Consider the following 24,089-nt stretch of genomic DNA (forward strand, 5'->3'; position numbering starts at 1 on the left):
TCAGGCCTACCCATGAAGAGACTGCCCTCAGCTTTCTGTCTGAGCACTGCGGGTGGAGCAAAAGTAGCTATTTTCTGAGCATGTCTCTTCCTCACCAGTAATTTCTGAAACAATTTTGAGAGGTTTCACAGGGTATGCCAAGGGGCGTTCTCCTCCCATTTCCCTTTAATTCAAGTCTTGCTGAAAAAGGCTGGAAGCACAGGTTGCTAAGACCTTATAATTTGATGAAATGTATTACTAAATAAATCAGAAATAGAGCTGCAATGGTGAAAGGCAAAGAGCATTTTACTTTAAGTAAATACTTTGAGGGAGCCTGGGTGGCTCAGTCATTAAGCGTCTGCCTTCGGCTCAGGGCGTGATCCCAGCGTTCTGGGATCGAGCCCCACATCGGGCTCCTCCACTGCGAGCCTGCTTCTTCCTCTCCCACTCCCCCTGCTTGTGTTCCCTCTCTCGCTGCCTGTCTCTCTCTCTGTCAAAATAAATAAATAAAATCTTAAAAAAAAAAAAAAGTAAATACTTTGAAAAACTGCTTTGGAGTACGAAAAATGAAAGCTGGTAGGGTTAGTCACTAGAACCTGAAGTATGTACTCAGGTAAATGATGTGAAGCACATTTATCGCATTATACAAACTTCTTTTCTTTTTAAAGTACATGATGGTGCTAAGGAACTGGTATCAATTTTTATATGTAATAATGCTATTGTAGTTACATATATTTTCAATACACCATATAGAGATTTCCAATTTCCTGTTACACATGAAAGGAGCTTGGAAGTCACCACTCTATCTTAATAACAGGTACAAAGCAGAACAGACTGAAAACTCAACAACTGTTCTTCTATCTTTAAGAGAGGGTAGGGCGTAGGGCAAACCTTGGTCCCCAAGACTGAAAAGACAGATAAGCAAATACAAGAAATCGTAACTTACTGCAGTAGAGATCCACAAGTAGAAACTGCCCTAGGAACCAGTGCCAGGTAGGAAAACCTGCACTGTAATTAGTGAATGGCTGGAGGCTCAGTGTGGACCACTCTGAGAGTTAAAAACTCCAGTGGGATCCAGTCATGGAGGGCCCCCACAATATCATGAAATTTGCTTCCAGGAGATTAACTAGGTTCTCACAGTAAACACTGGGAGTAAATCTACTTCTACTTTAGGTTTTGAATATGATAGAGCACTCCATTCTTAACAAGGTCTGCCCTCAAGGAAAACTAGTTAACCAGAGCCCAACCTCATGTGGTATTATTAGAGCCTAACAGACCTGTGGGAAGGCAAATAGCCAATTCCAGGCAGCCCTGGGCATCTGTCCTAAGTAAGGGGAAGAAAAAAACTGAGAAACTTGTGTGAAGTTCCCAGTTCAGAGGCATAAGCTCACTAAAAGACTGAGACCTAATTATAAGACCATAGAACACCTTCCCCTCTTCTCATACCTTACCACCAAACGACAAAAGCCTATTTACAACAGTTCTTTTTACCCAGTACCTCATATATAGCTATCAAGAAAACAGTGACAAAGCATATCAAAAGGAAAAAAAACCCCACAATTTTAAGAGACAGAGCAATAATCAGAACCAATAAGCAGAGATGTTAGAATTATCAGCTTTGGAATTAAAAACAACTATGATTAATATGCTAAGAGCACTAATAGCGTGTAAGAACAGATGGGCAATGTAAGCAGAGATGGGAATCTTTTTTTTTTTTTTTTTAAGATTTTATTTATTTATTTATTTGACAGAGACAGCCAGCGAGAGAGGGAACACAAGTAGGGGGAGTGGGAGAGGAAGAAGCAGGCTCTTAGCGGAGGAGCCTGATGTGGGACTCGATCCCAGAACGCTGGGATCACGCCCTGAGCCGAAGGCAGACGCTTAACGACTGAGCCACCCAGGCGCCCCGCAGAGATGGGAATCTTAAAAAAAAACAAAGAGAAATACTAGAGATCAAAACCACTATAACAGAAATGAAGAATGCCTTTGGTGGGCTGAACCAGAGACTGGCTGAGGAAAGAATGTCTGAGCTAGAGGATATATCCATGGGAACCTTGAAAACCAAAAAGCAGAAAGAAAGAAAGAAAGAAAGAAAGAAAGAAAGAAAGAAAGAAAGAAAGAAAGAACTGAAAAAACAATATCTAAGGAATGCGGAACACTATTAAAGATGTAACATATGTGTAATGGATATACTAAAAGGAGAAGAGGGAGAGAGAAAAAAATTTTTTTTAAACAACGACTAAGAATTTTCCCAAATCATCAGATACCAAAACACAATTCCAGAAAGCCCAGAGAACACCAAATGGGATAAATGACAAAAGACTGCACCTAAGCTCATCATTTTGAAACTACAGAAAAATCAAAGATAAGGAAAAAATCCTGAAAGAAGCCAGGGGAAAAATACACAATTAAAAAAAATTATTTATTTATTGAGAGAGAGAGAGAGAGGGAAAGCATGAGTGGGGTGAGGGGGGGAGGGAGAAAGTCTTCAAGCAGACTCCCCCTGAGTGCGGAGCCCATGCGGCACTTGATCTCATGACCCTGAGATCATGACCTGAGCCAAAACCAAGAGTAGGACACTTAACCAACTGAGCCACCCAGGCACCCCTACATCTTAACTATAGAGAAAAGAGATAGGATTATATCCAACTTCTCAGAAACCGTGCAAGCAGGAAAAGAGTGGGGTGAAATATTAAAAGTGTTGAGAGAAAAAAAATACACCATCTGAAATTCTGTACCCTGTGATATTATTCTTCCAAAGCGAAGGAGAAACAAAGGCTTTTTCAGACAAACAAAAATTGAGGAGTTTTGCTGCCAGTAGACCTACTCAGTAAAAAAAATTAAAGGAAGTTCTTTAGAGAGAAGAAAAATAACATAGGTCAAATACTCAGATCTACATAAAGAAAATCAAAGAAAAAATAATGAAGGCAAAATAAAAACTTTTATTTTTCCTATTCTTAACTGATGTAACAGAAAATAGACTGTTCAAATATGATAAATAGGAACAATGTACCCAAATACATATGTTTATGTGTGTAGATATGCTTAGGGTGCTTAAATATAAGTGAAATGAATGACAATGATACAAGAGACAGCAAGGAGGAATTAGGATTATTTTGTTATTTAAAGGTACTCACAGGGGTGCCTGGAGGTCTCAGTCAGTTGAGCATCCAACTCTTGGTTTCAGCTTGGGTTGTGATCTTGGGGTCATGGGATCCAGCCCTGAGATGGGCTCTGTGCTCAGCACGGAGTCTGCTTGTCCCTCTCCCTTCCCCACTTGCACTCTCTCTCTCTCAAATAAATAAATAAAATCTTTAAAAAACAAAGTACTCACTATCTGTGAAGAGGTATGATATATGAAAGTGGATTTGGATTAGCTATAAATGTATATTGCAAACTCTAGGGTAATTACTAGATAAAAAAAGAAAGTATAATGAATATGCTAAGAAAGAAGATAAGATAGAATGGTATCATGTTAAATGTTCAATTAAAACCACAAAAGGCAGAGAAAGAGTGGAAGACACAAAGACGAACAAATAACAAGGGCAACAAATATAAAACAGTAAGGGATATAATAGATATTAATACAACTATGTTAATAACCACTTTGAACCTCAATGGTCTAAATGCACCAATTAAAAGATAAAGACTGACAGAGTAGGTCAAAAAACAAGATTCAACTACATTTTGTCTACAAAAAACCAACTTTAAGTATAAAGAAACATACAGATCAAAACTAATGGATGGAGAAAAATATACCATGCTAACACTAATCAAAAGAAAGCTGGGGTAGCTATATTAATTTCAGACACGGTAGGCTTCAAATTTAGCAAAGTTATTAGGAATAAAGAAATTCATTACATATTGATAAAGGCGTAAATTCTCCAAGAAGATATAATAATCTTTAGGGGCGCCTAGGTGGCACAGCGGTTAAGCGTCTGCCTTCTGCTCAGGGCGTGATCCCGGCGATCTGGGATCGAGCCCCACATCAGGCTCTTCTGCTATGAGCCTGCTTCTTCCTCTCCCACTCCCCCTGCTTGTGTTCCCTCTCTCGCTGGCTGTCTCTATCTCTGTCAAATAAATAAAATCTTTAAAAAAAAAAAAAAAAAAGATATAATAATCTTTAACTTGTATGTACCTACTAATGAGTGTAAAATTATATGAGGAAAAAGTAACAGAACTGCAAACTAGATGAATCCACTATCATAGCTGAAGACTTCAACATCCCTCTATCAGAAACAGACTGATCCAGCAGGCAGAAAACCTGTAAAGACACAGCTGAACTCAACAACACCATCAGTCAACCGTATATATTGCCACTTGCAGTATACTTCATCCAAACACAGCAGAACACGCATTCTTCTTAAGTTCACATGGAACATTCACCAAGATAGACCACATTCTGGGCTATAAAACACACCTTCATGAGGTGCCTGGGTGGCTCAGTCCAGTAAGCATCCAACTCTTGATTTCAGCTCAGGTTATAATCTCAGGGTGTGAGATCAAGCCCCACAGCTCTGCACTCAGCGTGGAGCCTGCTTAGGATTCTCCCTCTCCCTCTCCCTATGTCCCTCCCCTCCCCACTCATGCTCTCTCTCTCTAAGAAACAAACAACCCCCCCCAAAACCTAAATAAATAAATAAAACATCCCTCACAAATTCAAATGAATAAAAATCATACAATGTCTACTCTCAGATCACAATTCAATTATAAACTAGAAACCAATAACAGAAAGATAACTTGAAGATCCCAAATTACGTAAAGATTCAACAACACACTTCTAAGTAACACATGGATCAAGTAAGAAACCTCAAGAGAAATGTAAAGTTATTTTGAACTAAATGAAAATGAAAACAAAATCTATCAAAATTTGTGGGATGCAAGAAAAGTAGTGCTTAGAGGAAAATTTATAGCATTAAATACAGACTCAGAAAATAAGCAATATCTAAGATCAATAACCTAAGTTTCTACCTGAGGGAGGTATTTAGAAAAAGAAAAGCAAATTAAATCCAAAGTAAACAGAAGAAAAGAAAAAGTAAGAATTAAAACAGAAATCAATGAAATAGAAAACAGGAAATCAATAGAGAAAAATCAATGAAAGCTGGTTCTTCGAATTGCTTGATAAAATAAATTAAGTCTCTGTCCAGGCTAACTTAAAAAAAAGAGAGAGAGAGAGAGAACAGAAATTACTATGTCAGAAATGAAAGAGGAGACATCATTATAGATCCTATGGACATTAAGAGGATAATAAAGGAACTGTATGAACAACTCTATGCCAATGAATTTGATAACCTAAATGAAATGGACTACTTCTTGAAAGGTAATATTCTAACAGAACTCACATAAGAAGAAACAGGCTGAGTAGGCCTATACCTATTAAAGAAATTAAATGAACATTTAATAACCTTCAAAAAAGAAAGTACCAGGCCCTGCTGAATTCTACTAAGCATTCAGGGAAGAAATGATACCAATTCTCTACAATCTCTTTCAGAGACCAGCAGAGGAAATACTTCCTAACTCATTTTCTGAGGCCAGAAATACACTAATACCAAAAGCAGACAATGACATTATAAGAAAACTTAGAGACCAAAAACAAAACAAAACAAACCTTAGAGACCAATATCTCTGATTGACATAGAAGTAAAAATCCTCAACTAAATATTAGCAAATTGAATCCAACAGTGTATACGTCACAACCAAGTGGAATTTGTCACAGGTATGCATGGCTGGTCTAACTTTTGAAAATGAGTTAATGTGATCAGTCACATCAACTGGCTAAAAAAGAAAAGTCATGTGATCATATCAATAGATGCAGAAAAAGTATTTGATAAAATTCAAACCAATTCAATACAAAAACGCAGTAAACTGGAACGGAGGACAATTTTCTCAAATTGATAATACCTTCAAAAACCTAACAAGAATTAATCTTTTAATTTTTATTTATTTATTTATTTATTTATTTGGGAGAGAGAGAGAGACAGCGAGAGAGGGAACACAAGCAGGGGGAGTGTGAAAGGGAGAAGCGGGCTTCCCACCGAGCAGGGAGCCCTACGCGGGGCTCGATCCCACCTGAGCCTGAGCCAAAGGCAGATGCTCAACGACTGAGCCACCCAGGCACCCTGAATTAATATTGTTAAAATGTTCAGATACCCAAAGCAATCTATAAATTCAATGCAACTGCTATCAAAATTTCAATGGCAGTTTTCACAGAAATAGAACAATCCTAAAATTTATATGGAACCACAAAAGTCCCCAAAGAGGCAAAATAATCTTGAGAAAGAACAAAGCTGAAGTCATCATGCTCCCTGATTTCAAACTATTTTACAAAGCTATTGTAATTAAAACAGTATGGTATTAGCATAAAAACAGGCATACTGATCAATGTAATAGAACAGAGAGCCCTAAAATAAAGCTATGCATATATGGTCATTCTATGACAAAGGAGCCAAAAATATAAAGCGGGGAGAGGATAGTCTCTTCAATAACTGAACTTGGGAAAGAAGTAGAAAAATAATACTAAAATTTGTATGGAACCAGAAAAGACCCCGAATAGCCAAAGCAATCATGAGAAAGAACAACAAAGCTAGAGATATGACAATCCCAGATTTCAAGATATACTACGAAGCTATAGTAACCAAAACATTATGGTACTAGCACAAAAACAGACACATAGATTAGTGGAACAGAATAGAGAGCCCAGAAATAAACCCATGCTTATATGGTCAATTAATCTGACAAAGGAGACAAGAATATACAAAAAGTAAAAGTCTCTTCAACAAATGGTGCTGAGAAAACTGGACAGCTATATGCAGAAGAACGAAACTGGACAAATTTCTTACACCAGCATAAAAATAAACTCAAGTGGATTAAAGACCTAACTGTGAGACCTAAAACCACAAAACTCCTAAAAGAAAGCATAGGCAGTAATCTCTTGGACATCAGTGTTAGCCACATTTTTATGGATATGTCTCCTTGGGCAAGGGAAACAAAAGCAAAAATAAGCTATTGGGACTACACAAAAATAAAAAGCTTTTGCACAGCAAAATGAAAACACAACCTGCTGAATGGGAGAAGGTATTTGAAAAATGAATCTGATATGGGGCTAATATCCAAAATATAAACAACTTCTACAGCTCAACACACACACACACACACACACACACACACACACACACACACACACACCTCACAAATAGTCCAATTAAAAAATGGGCAGAGAACCTGAATGGACATTTTCCCAAAAAAGACAGATGGCCAACAGACAAGTGAAAAGATACTCAACATCACTAATTATCAGGGAAATACAAATCAAAACCACAATGAGATATCACCTTACACCTGTCTGAATGGCTAGAATCAGAAGGACAACAAATAACAAGTGTGGTGAGGATGTGGAGAAAAGGGAACCCTTGTGCACTGTTGGTGGGCATGTATATTTGTGCAGCCATCATGGAAAATTAAAACTATCCTATGATCCAGCAATCCCATTTCTGGGTATACATTCAAAGGAACTGAAAACAGGATGTCAAAAAGATATCTGTACTATCATGTGCACTGCAGCATTCACAACAGTCAAGATATGGAAACAACCTAAGTGTCTATAAGTAGATGAATGGATAAAAAAGATGTGATATATTTATATAGTGGAATATTATTCAGCCATGAGAAAGAATGAAATCCTGCAGTATGTGACATGGATGGACCTAAGCGCATACTTAACTTACTTAACATAAAGTAAAATAAATCAAACATAAAAACACAAATACCATATGATATCACTTTATGTGGAATCTAAAAGAGCTGAACTCATAGAAACAGAGACTAGAAGGATCGTTACCAGGAACTAGTGTATGGTGAAGTGGGGAGATGCTGGTCAAAGAGTACAAATTTCCAGTTGTAAGATGAATAATCCTGGGGATGTAATGTACAGCATGGTGATTATAGTTGATACAGTATTATGTATTTGAAAGATTCTAAGAGTAGATCTTAAATGTTCTCACTACAGAAAAGAAATGGTGATTATGTGACATGATGAAGGTCTTAGCTAAGCTATGATGGTAATCATTTTGCAATATAAAGTGTGTATCAAATTAACTTGTACATCTTAAACTTACACAATGTTATATGTCAATTATATTTCAATAAAGTGGGGGGGGTGTAAGTAAGTAAATAAGTAAACTAATATTTCCTCTTGGCCCTACACGGAAACATAACAAGAAGCAAGTACACTTTGTTGTCTAATTTTTGCAATAATATTTAAAAATTTTTTGAAAAGTATAAATTTTATCTAAATTATTTTAGATCTAAGCATATTTATATATACTTCACAAATATATAACATATTTTCAGACTTTCTTATAATTTGATATTTTATTCAAAAATAAAATTCATTTATAATATATTTTCTCACATTTAAGAATGGATCATTGACTTCTCAAGGGAGAATTAAAAGATTTGCTTTCTCATCCATAGCTGTTCATTGGGAAAAGATGAAACCAATACACCAGAGATTTCCGACTCAGGACAGGGAGACATCTACTCCAAAGGAACTGGGCTAAACTGTACGTGAAAGCAAATATGAAGAAAGCTATTTTTCCCTTGACTTCATAGATGTTATTAGTTTACCTTATTACGCCTATTCAATAGAATGTTTTCAAATACTATTACAGTGCCAGCTAAATGTGGCATCAATTTGAGATCATTCAGAGTCGAAACAAAAAGGAATTAAATAATTCAAACATCAATAAAGTAAGTTACTATTTCATCAAGAGAATTATACTTCTGCCTTAAAACTGAACCTCTGGATATGGCTGACCTTAGCTGTGTTGCTTGTATTCATCTCGTATCAACACTGAGAACGGGAGTTCTGTTAAATGAGCTGGGCAGTACACACATACGGTAGAGAAATACTTACAGTGTTGAATAACTATTTCGAATCTCATGGTTTTTCCTGGAACACTTGTGTTGACATTTGCACTCATCGTGCACTAGCGAGTAAAACTGCTGTGCCCAGCACGAGTCAAGCAGAGGAAGTAGTCACTGTACTCTTCACCACTACATGCAGTAATAACACTGCCAGTTTCACACAAAAATGTGCTTGAGGAAGCAGTACAAAATATTAATTTTACTAAATTTTACACTCGAGAACACTTTTTATAAAAAAGCATTCCGTGTGGTGAAAAGGAAAGCACGCATACTGCACTTGCGCGGCATAACACAGCAGGATGGTTGTCTGGAGGAAAAGCTCTTGCAACTGTGTGAGCTGCAAGATCAACTAGCCACCGTTTTGTAATGGAACTTTCCTTGAAAGAATAGCAGACAAACAGTGTTTACTCAGAATTCAGTATTTGGCACATACTTTCTCAAAAATTAGTGAAATGACCCTTGTACCTAAAGGAAAACAAATGACAGCATTTTGTAGCCAATGATAAATTTCAGTTTTTAAGTAGAAATTTGAATCTTGGAAAATTTGTTCCTATCGATGTGAGCTTGACAGCTTACCAGAGACATTTCTGATGAGATTGGTGCTGACAAGAACGAAAGTGTTGATGCTATAAAATGAAATATGTCAGGTTTAGAAGATCTGCATAACTTAATAAACCAATATTTCCCAAATGAAACATACATTCAAAAACCAGGCTATAAGACCCTGCTTGGGTAGAAGAGCTATTAAAAGTATACCACCAAAAAACCCCCAACCAAACAAAAAAGTATTCCACAGACATTCAATGGGTTAATGTAACAGTATAATAATTTCAGATTCTGTGTAGCAACGAACCTTAAAACACTACCATTTTCAAATTTTGGTGAGGTATCTATCCAAAGAGAAAATCCACAATTATCTGAGATGGCTACTGCAAAACTCTCGTCTTTTCCAACTAGGTATCTGTGTGAGGCTGGATTTTTTTCATATACTTCAACCAAAACAACATACTGTACCAGACTGTACAGAAACACATATGAGAACCAGCTGTCATACATCAGATAATAAAGAGACGTGCAAAACTATAAAGCAATGCCACTCCTGTTAGACAATTTTCTTCTTGGAAAAGATCACTTTTTCATAAAAATATGCTATTTGTGTGAATATGTAATCAATGTATTATTTTTAAATGAAGTAACAAATATTTTTAAAACTTGTTTTAATTTCAAACATGGTAAAATATTGACAAATGCAACCCACATTAAAAAACAAAAAAAGCTCATGGGATCCTCAATAATCTTTAAGAGCATAAAGTGGTGCTGAGACCAAAAGTTTGAAAACTGCATCTCCAATATAATGGAGCATACTAAGAAAAGGAAAACAAAGCCGATGAGAGAGTAAAGATACGTCACTTACAGCAGAAAGGCCTCATTCACGGCATCAAAGAACTCAGGCCAGAGTACTTCCTGAGGCTCATGTCCGTGGCAGGTGAGCAGAGCCTCCACCAGTGGTTCAATATCTGGCAGAGTTACAAGTGGTATACAAACTCGTGACAGGAACCTTATTTTTTCAGGAACCATTCTATGGAATAAGTAAAAATAATTATCCAAATCTTAGAGCCACGTGTAATTAAAGACAGAAAATCTTTCATGCTGAAGACTGATGATAAGCTATTTGCTTTGTCCCCCACACAGAGAGGGCTAACACCATTGATGAACCTTTCTCCTACTCAGCTCTCCAGGAAGAAATCATTTAGTTGAAATTCCCATTTAACATCACTTATTGTCAGGACTTTAGCATAACTATCTACAGACACCTCCAATTTACCATGCACAAAACAGAACTGTTGAATTCCTTCTCCAAATGTTCTCTTCCCCAGTGCTGTTGATCTCATTTGCTCAGGCGAAAGCCCTTCAAGGCCATCCTTGATACCTCCTTTCTCATGCCCCTTACCTAATTCAGCAGTAAATACTGTCAATTCATTTGACAACTTCTCTACACTCCATCACTACCCATTAATGCACCATCACCTGTGGTCTGGGTTCTGTAGGAGTTTCTTAACTTTCTACTTGGTTCAGCCCTCATCCCTACTGTTTATCATCAGAATAGTTCCAGCAACCCTTTAAAAATTCAGATCATTTCACTTGTCTGCTCAAAGCTTTGCAATGGCTTCCCACCTCAGAGGACAAGCAGAGTCTTATACTGGCCGCTGTGGCCTTCCATGATCGGGGCCCCTTCTGTTTCTCTGGCTTCATCTCCTTCTACTCTTTCCTTTACTCATCCTGCTCCAGCCTTGCAGGCTTCCTCCAACTACTCCAGATGAGGACCTGGTTTTCATTCTGCCTGGAACCCAGGGCTACCTCCTTCATTTCGTATAGATCTCAGCTCGAATGCTGCCTTATGTGACAGCATCCCTGACCATTCCCATTTAAATGCACTGACCAATATGGTAGCAGTGAGCCACATGTGGCAATTTAAATTTAATTTAAATGAAATAGAATTTAAAATTCCATTTATCAGTTGCACCAGCCACAAAACAAATGCTCAACAGGTACATGAGGCTAATGGCTTACAGTACTGGACATTGCAAATTTCCAGAACTTGTCCATAACGCAGGAAGCACCACTGGACAGCAGAGCTTAACATAGAAAGTGCCCCCCCACCCCATCTACCTCTCTTACCCTGTTTTACTTTTCTTCAGAGTACTTTTCATCACCTGACCTATAATGTACTTATTTGTTTATTGCTCATAGTCTGTTTCTTCCTGCAAGGATATCAGCTTTATGAGGACACGTACTTTTTTCTATTTTGCTCTCTGCTCCATTCCCAGCATGCAGGAAACAACTCCTTATACATACTACATGCTCAAGAAATAGATGTTAAATGAATAAACAAACAACTAGAGATCAGTACAACGTAAGTCTGAGATGTAGGCTATTAGATATTTTCCTAGTTATATTCATAATCGTAAATCTAGAAATTTAGTCTTGTGTTTTCTGAAACACAAATGGAACCACAACAGAAAAAAAGCCGTCCCCCATTTTTTTTTACTCGCTGCCTATTGTTAAACAAATATGTGTGTTCTGTAATTTGACAATGTCTTTATTTATAGGCATTTAGGTTATTTCTAATTTCTCACCATTACAGACACTGCTACAGTGGTATCCTTGCACATGCCTATCTGGGACCCTGTGTGACCGTTTGCATATTAAGTTGCACTCCAAAAGATGACCAGTTTCTTTTTTTCCAAACTCTAACCCAAGTGCATAATCTCTTTGCAATACATTCAAATATATCTGACATTCTACCATTTTCATCATCTTAAAGAAGTTTCCCCTAGAACCCTCTGACCTGGTCCAACCCAGGCAGGTCACTTTTTATTCCCTCTGTACAGTTACCATCTTGGGATCTCTGTCCTGGGGATTTCCTTCACTTCTCTCCTGAACCCTGTATCTTTCTCTTTCTTGGTTCATTCTTCTTATGTGGGAAAAGGTACATGAGAGATAAAGTATTTGAATGTCTCAAAATATCTTTATTTTATGCTTACACTTGATACTTTGGCTGAGTACAGAAATCTTGTAATTTTTCAACAAAATTGTAAAGGTGTGGTTCTACTGTCTTCTAGTTTCCAGTGTTTTTCCTGAGAAGGCCCACGCTATTATGAATCTCTATCCTTCATGTAAGTCCTGTTTTGTTTTGTTTTTTTTAAAGATTTTAGTTATTCATTCGACAGAGATAGAGACAGCCAGAGAGAGAGGGAACACGAGCAGGGGGAGTGGGAGAGGAAGAAGCAGGCTCACAGCGGAAGAGCCTGACGTGGGGCTCGATCCCATAATGCCGGGATCACACCCTGAGCCGAAGGCAGACGCTCAACCGCTGTGCCACCCAGGCGCCCCAAGTAAGTCCTGTTTTTAACTCCCTTGAGGCTTTTGGAAATCCTCTTTGAAATTTCACACTGATGTATGTTGGTATGGATTTATTTTTATTCATTGTGCTGGGCGCTCAGTGGAGCTTAAATCAGAAAAGTTCTCTTAGACTGTTTCTTTGATAATTTTTTTTTTTTAAAGATTTTATTTATTTATTCGACAGAGATAGAGACAGCCAGCGAGAGAGGGAACACAAGCAGGGGGAGTGGGAGAGGAAGAAGCAGGCTCCCAGCAGAGGAGCCTGATGTGGGGCTCGATCCCATAACGCTGGGATCACGCCCTGAGCCGAAGGCAGACGCTTAACCGCTGTGCCACCCAGGCGCCCCTCTTTGATAATCTTCTATCCATTCTTTTATCTGCTCTCTCTTTATGAGAACTCCAATGTTATTGAATATTGAACTTCCTGGACACTTTTTTTCTTTTCATTTCTTGGTCTTTTTACTCTAGATTTTGAAAGAACTGTTCAAATTTACCTTCCAATCCTTTTTTTTTTTTTTTTAAAGATTTTGTTTATTGAGAGAGAAAGCACCAACAGGGGGAGAGGGGCAGAGTGAGAGGAAGAAGCAGACTCCCTAATGAGCAGGGAGCCCCAGGCGGGGCTCGATTCCAGGACCCTGGGATCATGATCTGAGCCGAAGGACCACTGAGCCACCTAGGCGCCTCCCAATCCTTTTATTATGGTTTTCATTACCACTCTCTCATGATTAATTTACAAGAACTTCTTTTTTTAAATAGCCTAGATGTTCCTTTTTTTAAAAAAATAGCATCCTGTTCTTATTTAATGGATATACTATTACCTTTTTATGGAGGTACTAATATTAATTTATTTGAGATAGTCTTTTCTTTGAATAATCTCTTTTATTTTAAGTATTGCTTTCTATTTTTTCATATTATATGCTTAATATGATTTCCTTAAATATCTGGTGACCATTGCTGGTCTGCTTATATATACAAGTACCTTTTTTTGAGCTGGGTACAGTGTACTTTATTGATGATACATCACAAGATAGTCTCCCTGAGCCTTTCCCCTTCTTTAGGGGTCTGGGATAGAAACTGTGTAGAGGTCAGGAGATTCTCTTTGAAGTTTAAAGATTAAACTTTAAAAATTACTGAGAATACCAAAGAGCTTTTGTTTATGAGGCTGTAGCTTTCAACATTTATGACTTTTGAAATTAAAGCAGAGACACCTGAAAATACTTATTAATTCACTAAAAGTAACAAGGATAAACTCACTAGATGTTAATATGAATAACATTTTTTGTTAAGCATAACTATAAGTTACAAGACAAAAAAAAAATAGTGAGAAGAGTACACTCATTTAAATGTTTGTAAATCTTACTATATGGCCTGAAAGAAACATTTGGATGCTTGTACACATTTCTGCAATTTGTTGCACTATGTTTTGACCAAAGTATATGAAGAGAGCCTAGCCCCACACAGATATGTAGTTTTCAAAGGCAGGAGTATTTTAATAGCTTCTTCATATAACTGTGCATATTATCTTCTGATACTCAACCAAACTCATCAAGCACTGCCCACCCCTCCTACTATAAGCCTGTCTAGGAATGCAGGTACAGCTGCCCATCATGGGTCTAGGGTATTGGTGATGGGTAGTCTCTACCATGGTAACAGCTGAAATTTACTGTCCAAGCCATTCCCCCAAAGCTGTAAGTCCTCAGACTCCAGAGTTCCATAACAGTTACATCAGGCAGAGTCTCTCAGTCAAATTTTGGTCTAGGTAAAGAGGTGGATTCCTGGTCCTTCCTACTCCATCATCTTCCCCAACAAACCCCTCTGATTTCTTGTATTAAAAAAGAAAAACAAAACTAAAAAACCCCCACCTTCTTACTCTCTACTTCTCTGTCCTTTTGTACTTGATCCTAGAATTATTTGGCTCAATCTTTGAAGTCATTATTTGCTATTCAGCTCTATCTCCTATTCAGCCTTTTATTCATTTTTTCCCTGTAAGTCCCCTTTTTAGAAATGTAAGCAATTTATTCATATTTCAAGGATTTGGTAGTTTCTCTTATTATTCTTAGGACAATTAATTATCCCTTAAAAAAAAAAAAAAACACTTGCTTGTCCAACGTAATGCGTTTGGTAGTTGCATCTTCTGTTTTGTTGCATTTAGTTCATTTTTCTTCATGGTGCTGGTTTTCCATGAATATCTGGTGATTTTTGTGTTTGCTCTTTCTGGAATTTGGGATTCCCCATTAGCCTCTCCATGAATTCTTTTTACTATAGCCTCCTCTGGTACTTGTGGGGAAGGTCAGGATGTAGTGCTGGGTGGGACTGCCAACAAATCACATTCTGTGCATTGGAGCTGCTGGGAATTAATAGCCATTTGGTGCTTACTTCTCCAAAGCTTCCTCCTTCCTTCCTGCTGGAAACAGGACATTTCTGTTGCCTCTTGTTTGAAGGCGGTGGATAAGGAGGAGTGTATTAAGGCGCAGCCCATAGCTGGCTTCTGTGAACTGCAACAGTCCAACAAGCTGTTTTGTTGACTGCCACGTACCCTCCTGCTCCATGAATCCACCCCAACATTACTTTTACCTTTTCAGTAGTACTCTCTTGCAAGCTTTTGGGCTGTGATATTTTCCTTCAAAAATATCCCACTACCTGCCATTTGAAGCCTTTCCTGTAATTTGTGGGTCATCAAATGCTCCCTTGTTTTACAGTATTATATTCTTAATTGTTAAAATTCCCCCATCAGTTCTAGGAGTTGGAGTATAAAGTGAATGCTAGGCCATGTATGAACTTAGTTCATCACTTGATTTAGTCTCCTCCATTACATTTTCATCTTATTCTCTCCTGATTAGATTATGAGAGCCACTATTCTTCATAGGTCTTACACTTTATTTTTTAAAAAATTTATTTATTTTTCTTTGGGGGAGAGAGAATGCAAGCGAGAGCACGTGCATGAGTGGGGGGAGGAGCAGAGAGAATCTCCAAGCAGACTCCCCGCTGATCAGAGCCCGATGCTGTGGGGCTTGACCCCATGACCCATGAGATTGTGAGATCATGACCTGATCCGAAATCAAGAGTCGGATGCCTAAATGACTGAGCCGCCCAGGTGCCCAGGTCTTGCGCTTTAATCTTCAGGATATGGCCAAGTACTCTACATCAGAGCTACTCCAAAAATATGGTCCTCAGAATCAGCAGCATCAGCATCAGCATACCTATGGGTGTGGCCAAGAAATCTGCTTGTTACCATCTTTTTTTTTTTTTTTTAATTTTATTTATTTTTGCAAGAGAGAGCGAGCGAGCGAGCACGTAAGCAGGAGCAAGCATGGAACAGGGGGGAGAGGCAGATGGAGAAGATGACTCCCTGCTGAGCAAGGAGCCCCACACGGGACTCAATTCCCAGACCCTGGGATCATGACCTGAACCAAAGAGACGCTTAACTGACTAAGCCACCCAGGTGCCCTCTGCTTGTTAACATCTTAATATAAGATGATCCTTATGCATACTGAAGTCTGAGAAACACTGTCTACACTACTTCTTCAGTAGCAGTCCCCAGAATAAGATATCAATCTCTAGTAATAATCTGAACACTTAAAGGAGACATGATAGAACTGTATTTAAGATTACTTTTTGTTAATTCCTATAAATTTTCAGTTGAGCTGTATTATTTTCTTGATAATCAACTGTAAAATTCTCACAGAAATAAATTTTTGTCAAACTACACAATGATTTCTTCTCATATGTGAATAGTTTCTCTTTTTTCCTCAAATAATCACTTTTTCTAGAATTCACTTGCTGCTCTGTATCACTTTCCTAAATGACTAAGGTCTCTTCAACAACAGGTATCTTCCACAGTGCTCTACCGTCTTTCTCTAACCCACCTTGGTTTTAGATCTAAAAATAATTAATGTTTTCAAGTCCATCATCTAAGTTTAACGAAAAGAGAGATTTAGCTTGAGTTGTAAATACCTTAAATTTTTGGAATTTATAAACTTACTAGGTAGGTTGGGAGAAAGGGAGAGTTGTTTTTGTTGTCATATGTGTGGAATGTGGAATGTTTTTTGTGTGTATTTTGCACAGAATCTAGCAGAATATTCTGCATAGAGTAAGGGCTCTGCGAATGTTTGAGAAATGGAAAAATAGTTATGTGTACTCACAGTATATCCAGAACTCTGAAATAAAGAAGCAGGAAGGTAGTGGTCTTGCCCTGCAGCAATCCTCCTCTCTAAAAGACCTGTAAGTTTAACTTTTCTTTCATTATCTTAAAATTCTTACCATTCTCTCATCACCTTAAAAGAGAGTAGTCAGACACTATCACTGGCTACTAGGTGTGTGGAAAAGACAATCCTGGTGCCAAGAACATTTATCAAGCCCTGAAGTTTATGGGCTGCAGACTGTATCTCCCAATTAGGCTGAAAGGTCCAAGAGAATTTTCCTGAAAAATTCTGAAGTCTCATATAAATTTCAGCAGCTCTTGGTTCCACCAAAATGCAGGCAAGGTCAACTGATGATCTTCTGAATGGCTTCAAAGTGCTCACAGCCTTCATGGTTCCCTCTTTTGGTCTCAAGCTTGCCAGAGTGTGGAGGTCCAACTTCAACTATAGTTATGCAACACTTTCCAGACTGGACTACGCTAAGCATTACGCCTTGACTGATTGCCAGAGCAGCACTTCCAAATGATTTTTGCACAAAAATTCAACCGCAGAAGGCTCAACAGTAACCATATACTGCTGGAAACATCATTTCCATGTGGCTATACTGCAGCTTCCAAACCATCTGCAGCAAACCACTGAACTACAAGATAAACTGATGATGCTCTGAAAGTCCAGAATGTCATTCCTTCTGGATGGTTTACAGCAAAGAACAGGAGAGAATTTAAACATTCTGTCACTGAATTGTTGATTTTAGTTGGTGGCAAGTGAAATTCTATTTAAAATGCTATGACGAGACCATTTATCAGGCCTCTAAAAACAATGCAAAAGGAAACCAAACACATTTTCCTATTTTTTTGTTCCTCTGACATTTTATGTATTTAAGTTATGAGATTAATTCTGTATTTCCTACAAGACTTTTGAGTCTTTTGAAATGAACTTTAAAGATTTAAGTAGTGGGCACCTGGGTGGCTCAATTGGTTAAGTGTCTGCCTTTGGCTCAGGTCATGATCCCAGAGTTCTGGGATCGAGTCCCGCATCAGGCTCCCTGTTCAGCAGGGAGTCTTCTTCTTCTGCCCCCCGCCCCACTTGTGTTCGCTCACTCTCTCGCAAAAGTAAATAAAACTTTTTTTTAAAAAGATTTAAGTAGCAAAAAATGAAAAAAAAAAACACCAAACAAGTGCAGATGCCCTCTTTTAAAAACACAGAAAAAAACACAATTGCATTGCTTATATGGTGTTTAAGTTTGAGAGGCTCTTGGTGGCTTGAACATTTTAAGTCTTCCTAGGGGAAGGAAAGTAATAACAAAATTTAAGTCTCATAAATAGGAGATATCTACATTCAAATATACCAGAAAGTAGTTTGCTCACTATATTATATTCTTATTCAACTTTTTTGACTTTTAAATCTTAAAAATGTACAGAAAACTTCAGAGAGAAATATGTATATAGTAGATATCTATATATAGGATATATATCTATTATATATATTATAGATATCTATATCTATATATATAATATATATTATATATAACAAATTTATATTATATAAATTTATATATTTATAAATTTATATATTTATATATAATATATATATTATATATAGATAGATATCTATTATATATATAGATATATATCCTATATATAGATATCTACTATATATATAGTAGGAGAAATTTATATATTATATATATTTATATATATATTTATGTATTATGATGATGCATATTGTAGTTATTATTATAACTTATGATAGCAACAACCCTAATGGCTCCAGCTAGTTTGGCAGCTCTTTCAAATGTTACCGGGATGCCATTCCACTACCTGATTTCATGAAATCAATTTCTACTTGAGACAAGAGAACACACTTGGTTGGACCTATAATTCACTAGAGAAGTACAGATGTGGACTTCTGAGTCTCACATAAGCTTTAAGGGATCCAGGTTCTTTTATGGATGGAGAACAGAACTTTCTGGTTTGAGGTCTTAAAAGTAGGACTTTAAAAGCTCATAAAGAGGTTCAAAAAGAATGCTGAGCATCAAATTGCTTTTTAAATTCAATCTTCTGATTAGTATAAATGAACTTAATTCAAGAGATTGAATTGCTCTAAAAACCCAACACATTAAAAAAAAATACCTGCAGGACATTCCTTGTTGAATTCTAAAAATCATTCAAAAATGAAGACTCCATAGTAAAAATTATTCAACAGAGCAAATTAGGAATGTATCAGATGTGCCAGTGTCCAGAGGACATTCTACTAGGACAAGCATCTCATACTCTTGGTAAATTCAGTTAAGAATTTTACTAAGTACATCACTGACTTTCTTTGACTAAAAATGTTTTGAAACTTCTAACCAAGTTAATCACCATTGTATCCCTGCTGCTACTGCCAGCTGGAGTGCCAGCATGGACTTCCTTCAGTAAACTTCGCTCTGCACCAGGGACTATGTGCATACTGTTTTTGAAGAATACACATCCTTACTGAAGAAACAATAATAAATTTAGGAATAAACCTGCCCCACAAAATGATCCAATCTGGCACAAATGGAAATTTCTCAGATGCAAAGAGAATATTAGCTAATAGCTTCCAGCAGGCTTCCCTAATTGTAGTCAGTGGAGTTTAAATGCCTTCCTGAGCTTCCGTCCTATTCTGTCTGAGGGTGAGAAAATGAAAAGCACAAATTCTGAAGAAAGAATCTGAAAGACCAGTAAAATCAAATAATGGGTGCAGTGCAAAAAGATCTAAATAGGAAAAACACTGCAGAGAGGAATAAACACTAAGCAATCTGAGGCTGATTAAAAATGATTGTTTTTTTCATGAACTATACCTGCTATTTTGGAAATAAGAACCTGAGGCAGGAAATTATTCCTTTATTATGAATATCATCTTTTTAATTTTCAGGATTTTACTAGCTAACACTGTATTTTCAATTTTTTAAGTTTAATTATAAAATTATGATATACAGAAAAACATAGGGAATTATTAATAACATGACCTGTGTACTCACTGCCAAGATTTTACAATGCTAACATTTTGTTGATATTTCCAGTTGAGGTTTTAAAGAAATAAAAATATTTCAGTTACAGTTGAAATACCCTTCTCTCCTGTCCCATTTCCTCATCTCCTTCCTAGGAGCTGGCACTCCCCTAATGATGAGTCCTTTCTGTCTAGTTTTAACACTTTTACTTTATATGTATGTATCGTTTTATGACATTATGAGTATCTTTTTGCAACTTCCTTGCTATTCTGTTTCATGTGTCTATGTCTGGCTTTATATCAGTACCAAAGAGGCTTAATGACTGTAACTTTGAAATATGTTTTCAAATCCAGAAGTGTGAGTCCTCTATCGTCTTTTCTTTTCAAGGTTGTTGGCTATTTGGGGTCCTCTAAGAGTCTATATGAATTTTAGGGCTCTTTTTTTTCCATTTCTGCAAAAGAAAAATGCCATTTGGATTTTAATAGGACTGCACCGTATCTATGGACTGCTTGGGGTAGTATGGACAGTTTAACAATATTAAGTCTTCTAATCGCTCAACATAGAATGTCTTTTCATTTATTTGTGTCATACTTAATTTTTTTCAGCAATGTTCTTTAGTTTATAGCATACAAGTCTTTCATTTGCTTAAGTTTACTTCTATTTTGTTCTTTTTGATGTTATTATAAATGGGCTTTTAAAAAAATCTCTTATTGGACTGCTATTAGTGTATTAAAACACAATTGATATTTGAGTATAGATTTTGCATCTTGTAACTTTACTGAATTCATTTATTAGTTTTAACAGTTTTTTTGTGGAGTCTTTATATTTTTCTACATACAAGATCATGTCATTTACAAACAGTAAACCGTCCCTTAAAATCTGGATGCCTTGAGGGGTGCCTGCATGGTGCAGTTGGTTAAATGTCCGAGTGTTGGCTTGGGCTCAGGTCCTGACCTCAAGGTCGTGAGATCAAGCCCCACCTCAAGGCTTCACACTCAGTATGGAGGCACCTTGGGACTCTCTCTCCTCCCTCTGTCCCTCTCCCCTGTGCACACACTCCCTCTCTCTAAAATAAATAAATCTTAAAAGAAATTTTGGATGCCTTGGGGTGCCTGGGTGCCTCTGTCAGTTAAGTGTCCTACTTGGTTTCTGCTCTCGGGGGGATGGGACTGAGCATCAGGTTCTACCCTCAGCTCGCAGTCTGCTAAAGATTCTCTCTCCCTCTCTCTCCCCCTTGTCCCTCCTCCCATGTGCACTCTAAATAAATAAATAAATAAATAAATAAATAAATAAATAAAATCTTTTAAAAACCCCACAAAATAAAATTTGGATGCCTTTTGTTTCTTTGTCTTGCCCAATTGCTCTAGTACTTCCAGTACTTTGTTAAAAAGAAGTGGTAAGAGAGGGTATCCTTGCTTTGTTCCTGATTTTAGAAGGAAAGAATTTTGGTGTTTCACCATGAAGGATGATGTTAGCTGCAGGCTTCTCACACAGGGTCCTTATTTTGTTGAAGTAGTTTCCTTGTATTCCTAATTTGTTGAATGTTCTTATCATGAAAGGGTGACGAATTTTATCAAATAGTTTTTTCTGATTTAATTGAAATTATCATGATGTAGTTTTGTCAATCATTCAGCTAATATGGTTTATTGCACTAATTGGTTTTTGTATGTTGAACCATCTTTGCATGCTAGGAATATATCCCACTTGACCATGATGCATAATCTTTTTAGTGTAGTGCTGAGTTTGGTTTGCTTGTATACTGACGACGATTTTTACACATCATCAATATTCATCACATCCTAGGTATCTTACGGTTTTTGGTGCAATTATAAATGGGATTGATTCCTTGATTTCTCTTTCTTCTGCCTCACTGTTATTGTATAAAACTGCAACTGACTTCTGTACATTGATTTTATATCTTGCGACTTTGCTGAATTCCTTTATCAGTTCTAACAATTTTTGGGTGGAGTCTTTTGGGTTTTCTACATAGAGTATCACGTCGTCCATGAAGAGTGAAAGCTTGATTTCTTCTTTGCCAATTTGGATACCTGTTATTTCTCTTTATTTTGTGATTGCTGAGGCTAGGACTTCCAGTATTATGTCGAACAACAGAGTTGACAGTGGACATCCCTGTCGTGTTTCTGACCTTAGGAAGAAAGCTCTCAGTTTTTCCCCATTGAGGATGATATTTGCTGTGGGCTTTTCGTATATGCCTTTTATGATATTGAGGTATGTTCCCTCTATCCCTATACCGCAGAGAGTTTTTATCAAGAAATGTTGCTGTATTTTGTCAAACGCCTTTTCTGCATCTATTAAGAGGATCATATGGTTCTTGTCCTTTCTTTTATTATGTGGTGTATCACACTGATTGATTTGCAAATGTTAAACCACGATTGCAGCCCAGGAATAAAACTAATTTGGTGTGGTGACTAACCCTTTTAATGTACTGTTGGATCCTATTAGCTAGTATCTTGGTGAGAATTTTTGCATCCATGTTCTTCGGGAATCTTGGTCTGTAATTCTCCTTTTTGGTGGGGTCTTTGGTTTTGGGATCAAGGTAATGCTAGCCTCATGCAATGAGTTTGGAAGTTTTCCTTCCATTTCTATTTTTTGAAACAGCTTCAGAAGAATAGGTATTAATTCTTCTTTAAATGTTTGGTAGAATTCCCCTGGGAAGCCATCTGGCCCTGGGCTCTTGGTTGTTGGGAGATTTTTGATTAGTGATTTGATCTCTTTGCTTGTTATGAGTATGATCGCATTTTCTACTTCTTCCTGTTTCAGTTTTGGTAGTTTCTATGTTCATATGTAAGAATCGTTCCATTTCTTACAGATTGCCTAATTTGTTAATTGCTCATAAAATTCTCTTATAATTGTTTGTACTTCTTAGATGTTGGTTGTGATCTCTCCTCTTTCATTCATGATTTTATTTGGGTCCTTTCTCTTTTCTTTTTGATAAGTCTGGCTAGGGGTTTATCAATATTCTTTCAAAGAACCAGCTACTAGTTTCTTTGATCTGTTCTTTTATTTTTCTGCTTTCTCTATCATTGATTTCTGCTCTAATATTTATTCTTTCTCTTCTGCTGGATTTAGACTTTACTTGCTGTTCTTTTACCAGCTCCTTTAGGTATAAGGTTAGGTTGTGTTTTCGAGACTTTTCTTGTTTCTTGAGAAAGGCCTGTTTGCTATAAACTTCCCTCTTAGGACCGCCTTTCCTGCATCCCAAAGGTTCTGAACTGTCATGTTTTCATTTTCATTTGCTTCCATGTATTTTTTAAATTCTTCTTTAATTTCTTGGTTGATCCATTAATTATTTAGTAGGATGCTCTTTAACCTCCATGCATTTTGTGGTCCTTCCAAAATTTTTCTTATGACTGAGTTCAAGTTTTAAAGGTGGTCATCTGAAAATATGCATCGTATAATCTCAATCTTTTTGTACCAGTTGAGACCTGATTTGTGACCCAGTATGTGATCTATTCTGGAGAATGTTCCATGTGCACTCGAGAAGAATGTGTATTCTGATGCTTTAGGATGAAATGCTCTGAATATACTTGTAAAGTCCATCTGGTCCAGTGTGTCATTCAAAGCCCTTGTTTCCTTGTTGATCTTCTGCTTAGATGATCTGTCCATTGCTATGAATGGGGTGTTAAAGTCCCCTACTGTTACTGTATTATTATCAATGAGTTTCTTTAATTTTGTTAGTAATTGGTTTACTTATTTGACAGTTCCCACATTAGGGGCATAAATATTTACAATTGTTAGCTATTCTTGTTGGATAGACCCTTAAAGTACGATATAGTGTCCTCCTTCAACTCTTATTACACTCTTTGGTTTAAAATCTAGTTTGACATAAGGATTGCTGCTCCAGCTTTCTTTTGATGTCCATTTGCATGATAAATGGTTCTCCACTGCCGCACTTTCAATCTGGAGGTGTCTTCGGGCCTAAAATGAGTCTCTTGTAGACAGCATATGAATGGGTCTTGCTTTTTTTTTTTTTTTTTAATCTGATACCTTGTGTCTTTTGATTGGGGCATTTAGCCCATTTACATTCAGAGTAACTCCTGAAAGATATGAATTTAGTGCCATCGTATCACCTGTGACATTGCTGTTTCTGTCTGTTGTCTCTGTTCCTTTCTGTCTTTGTTACTTTTGGGCTCTCTCTTCTTTCAAAG

The 24,089-nt window shown here is 37.1% G+C and overlaps 1 protein-coding gene across 14 annotated transcripts in view; it reads right to left on the bottom strand.

Moving 5' to 3' along the window:
• Positions 1-24,089, bottom strand: part of FANCC (FA complementation group C) — a 267,899-nt gene that overhangs the window by 57,938 nt on the left and 185,872 nt on the right. For 13 of the 14 annotated variants that reach the window (XM_048218345.2, XM_057305597.1, XM_048218344.2 and 10 more), the window contains one exon: positions 10,319-10,483. The exons of the other annotated variant lie outside the window; for it this stretch is intronic. In XM_048218345.2, coding sequence (XP_048074302.1) covers positions 10,319-10,483 — 165 coding nt within the window. The remainder of the gene's footprint in view (positions 1-10,318; positions 10,484-24,089) is intronic. 14 annotated transcript variants of the gene reach the window in all.

Source organism: Ursus arctos, unplaced genomic scaffold, assembly GCF_023065955.2.
Source record: "Ursus arctos isolate Adak ecotype North America unplaced genomic scaffold, UrsArc2.0 scaffold_33, whole genome shotgun sequence".
Lineage (NCBI taxonomy): Eukaryota > Metazoa > Chordata > Mammalia > Carnivora > Ursidae > Ursus > Ursus arctos.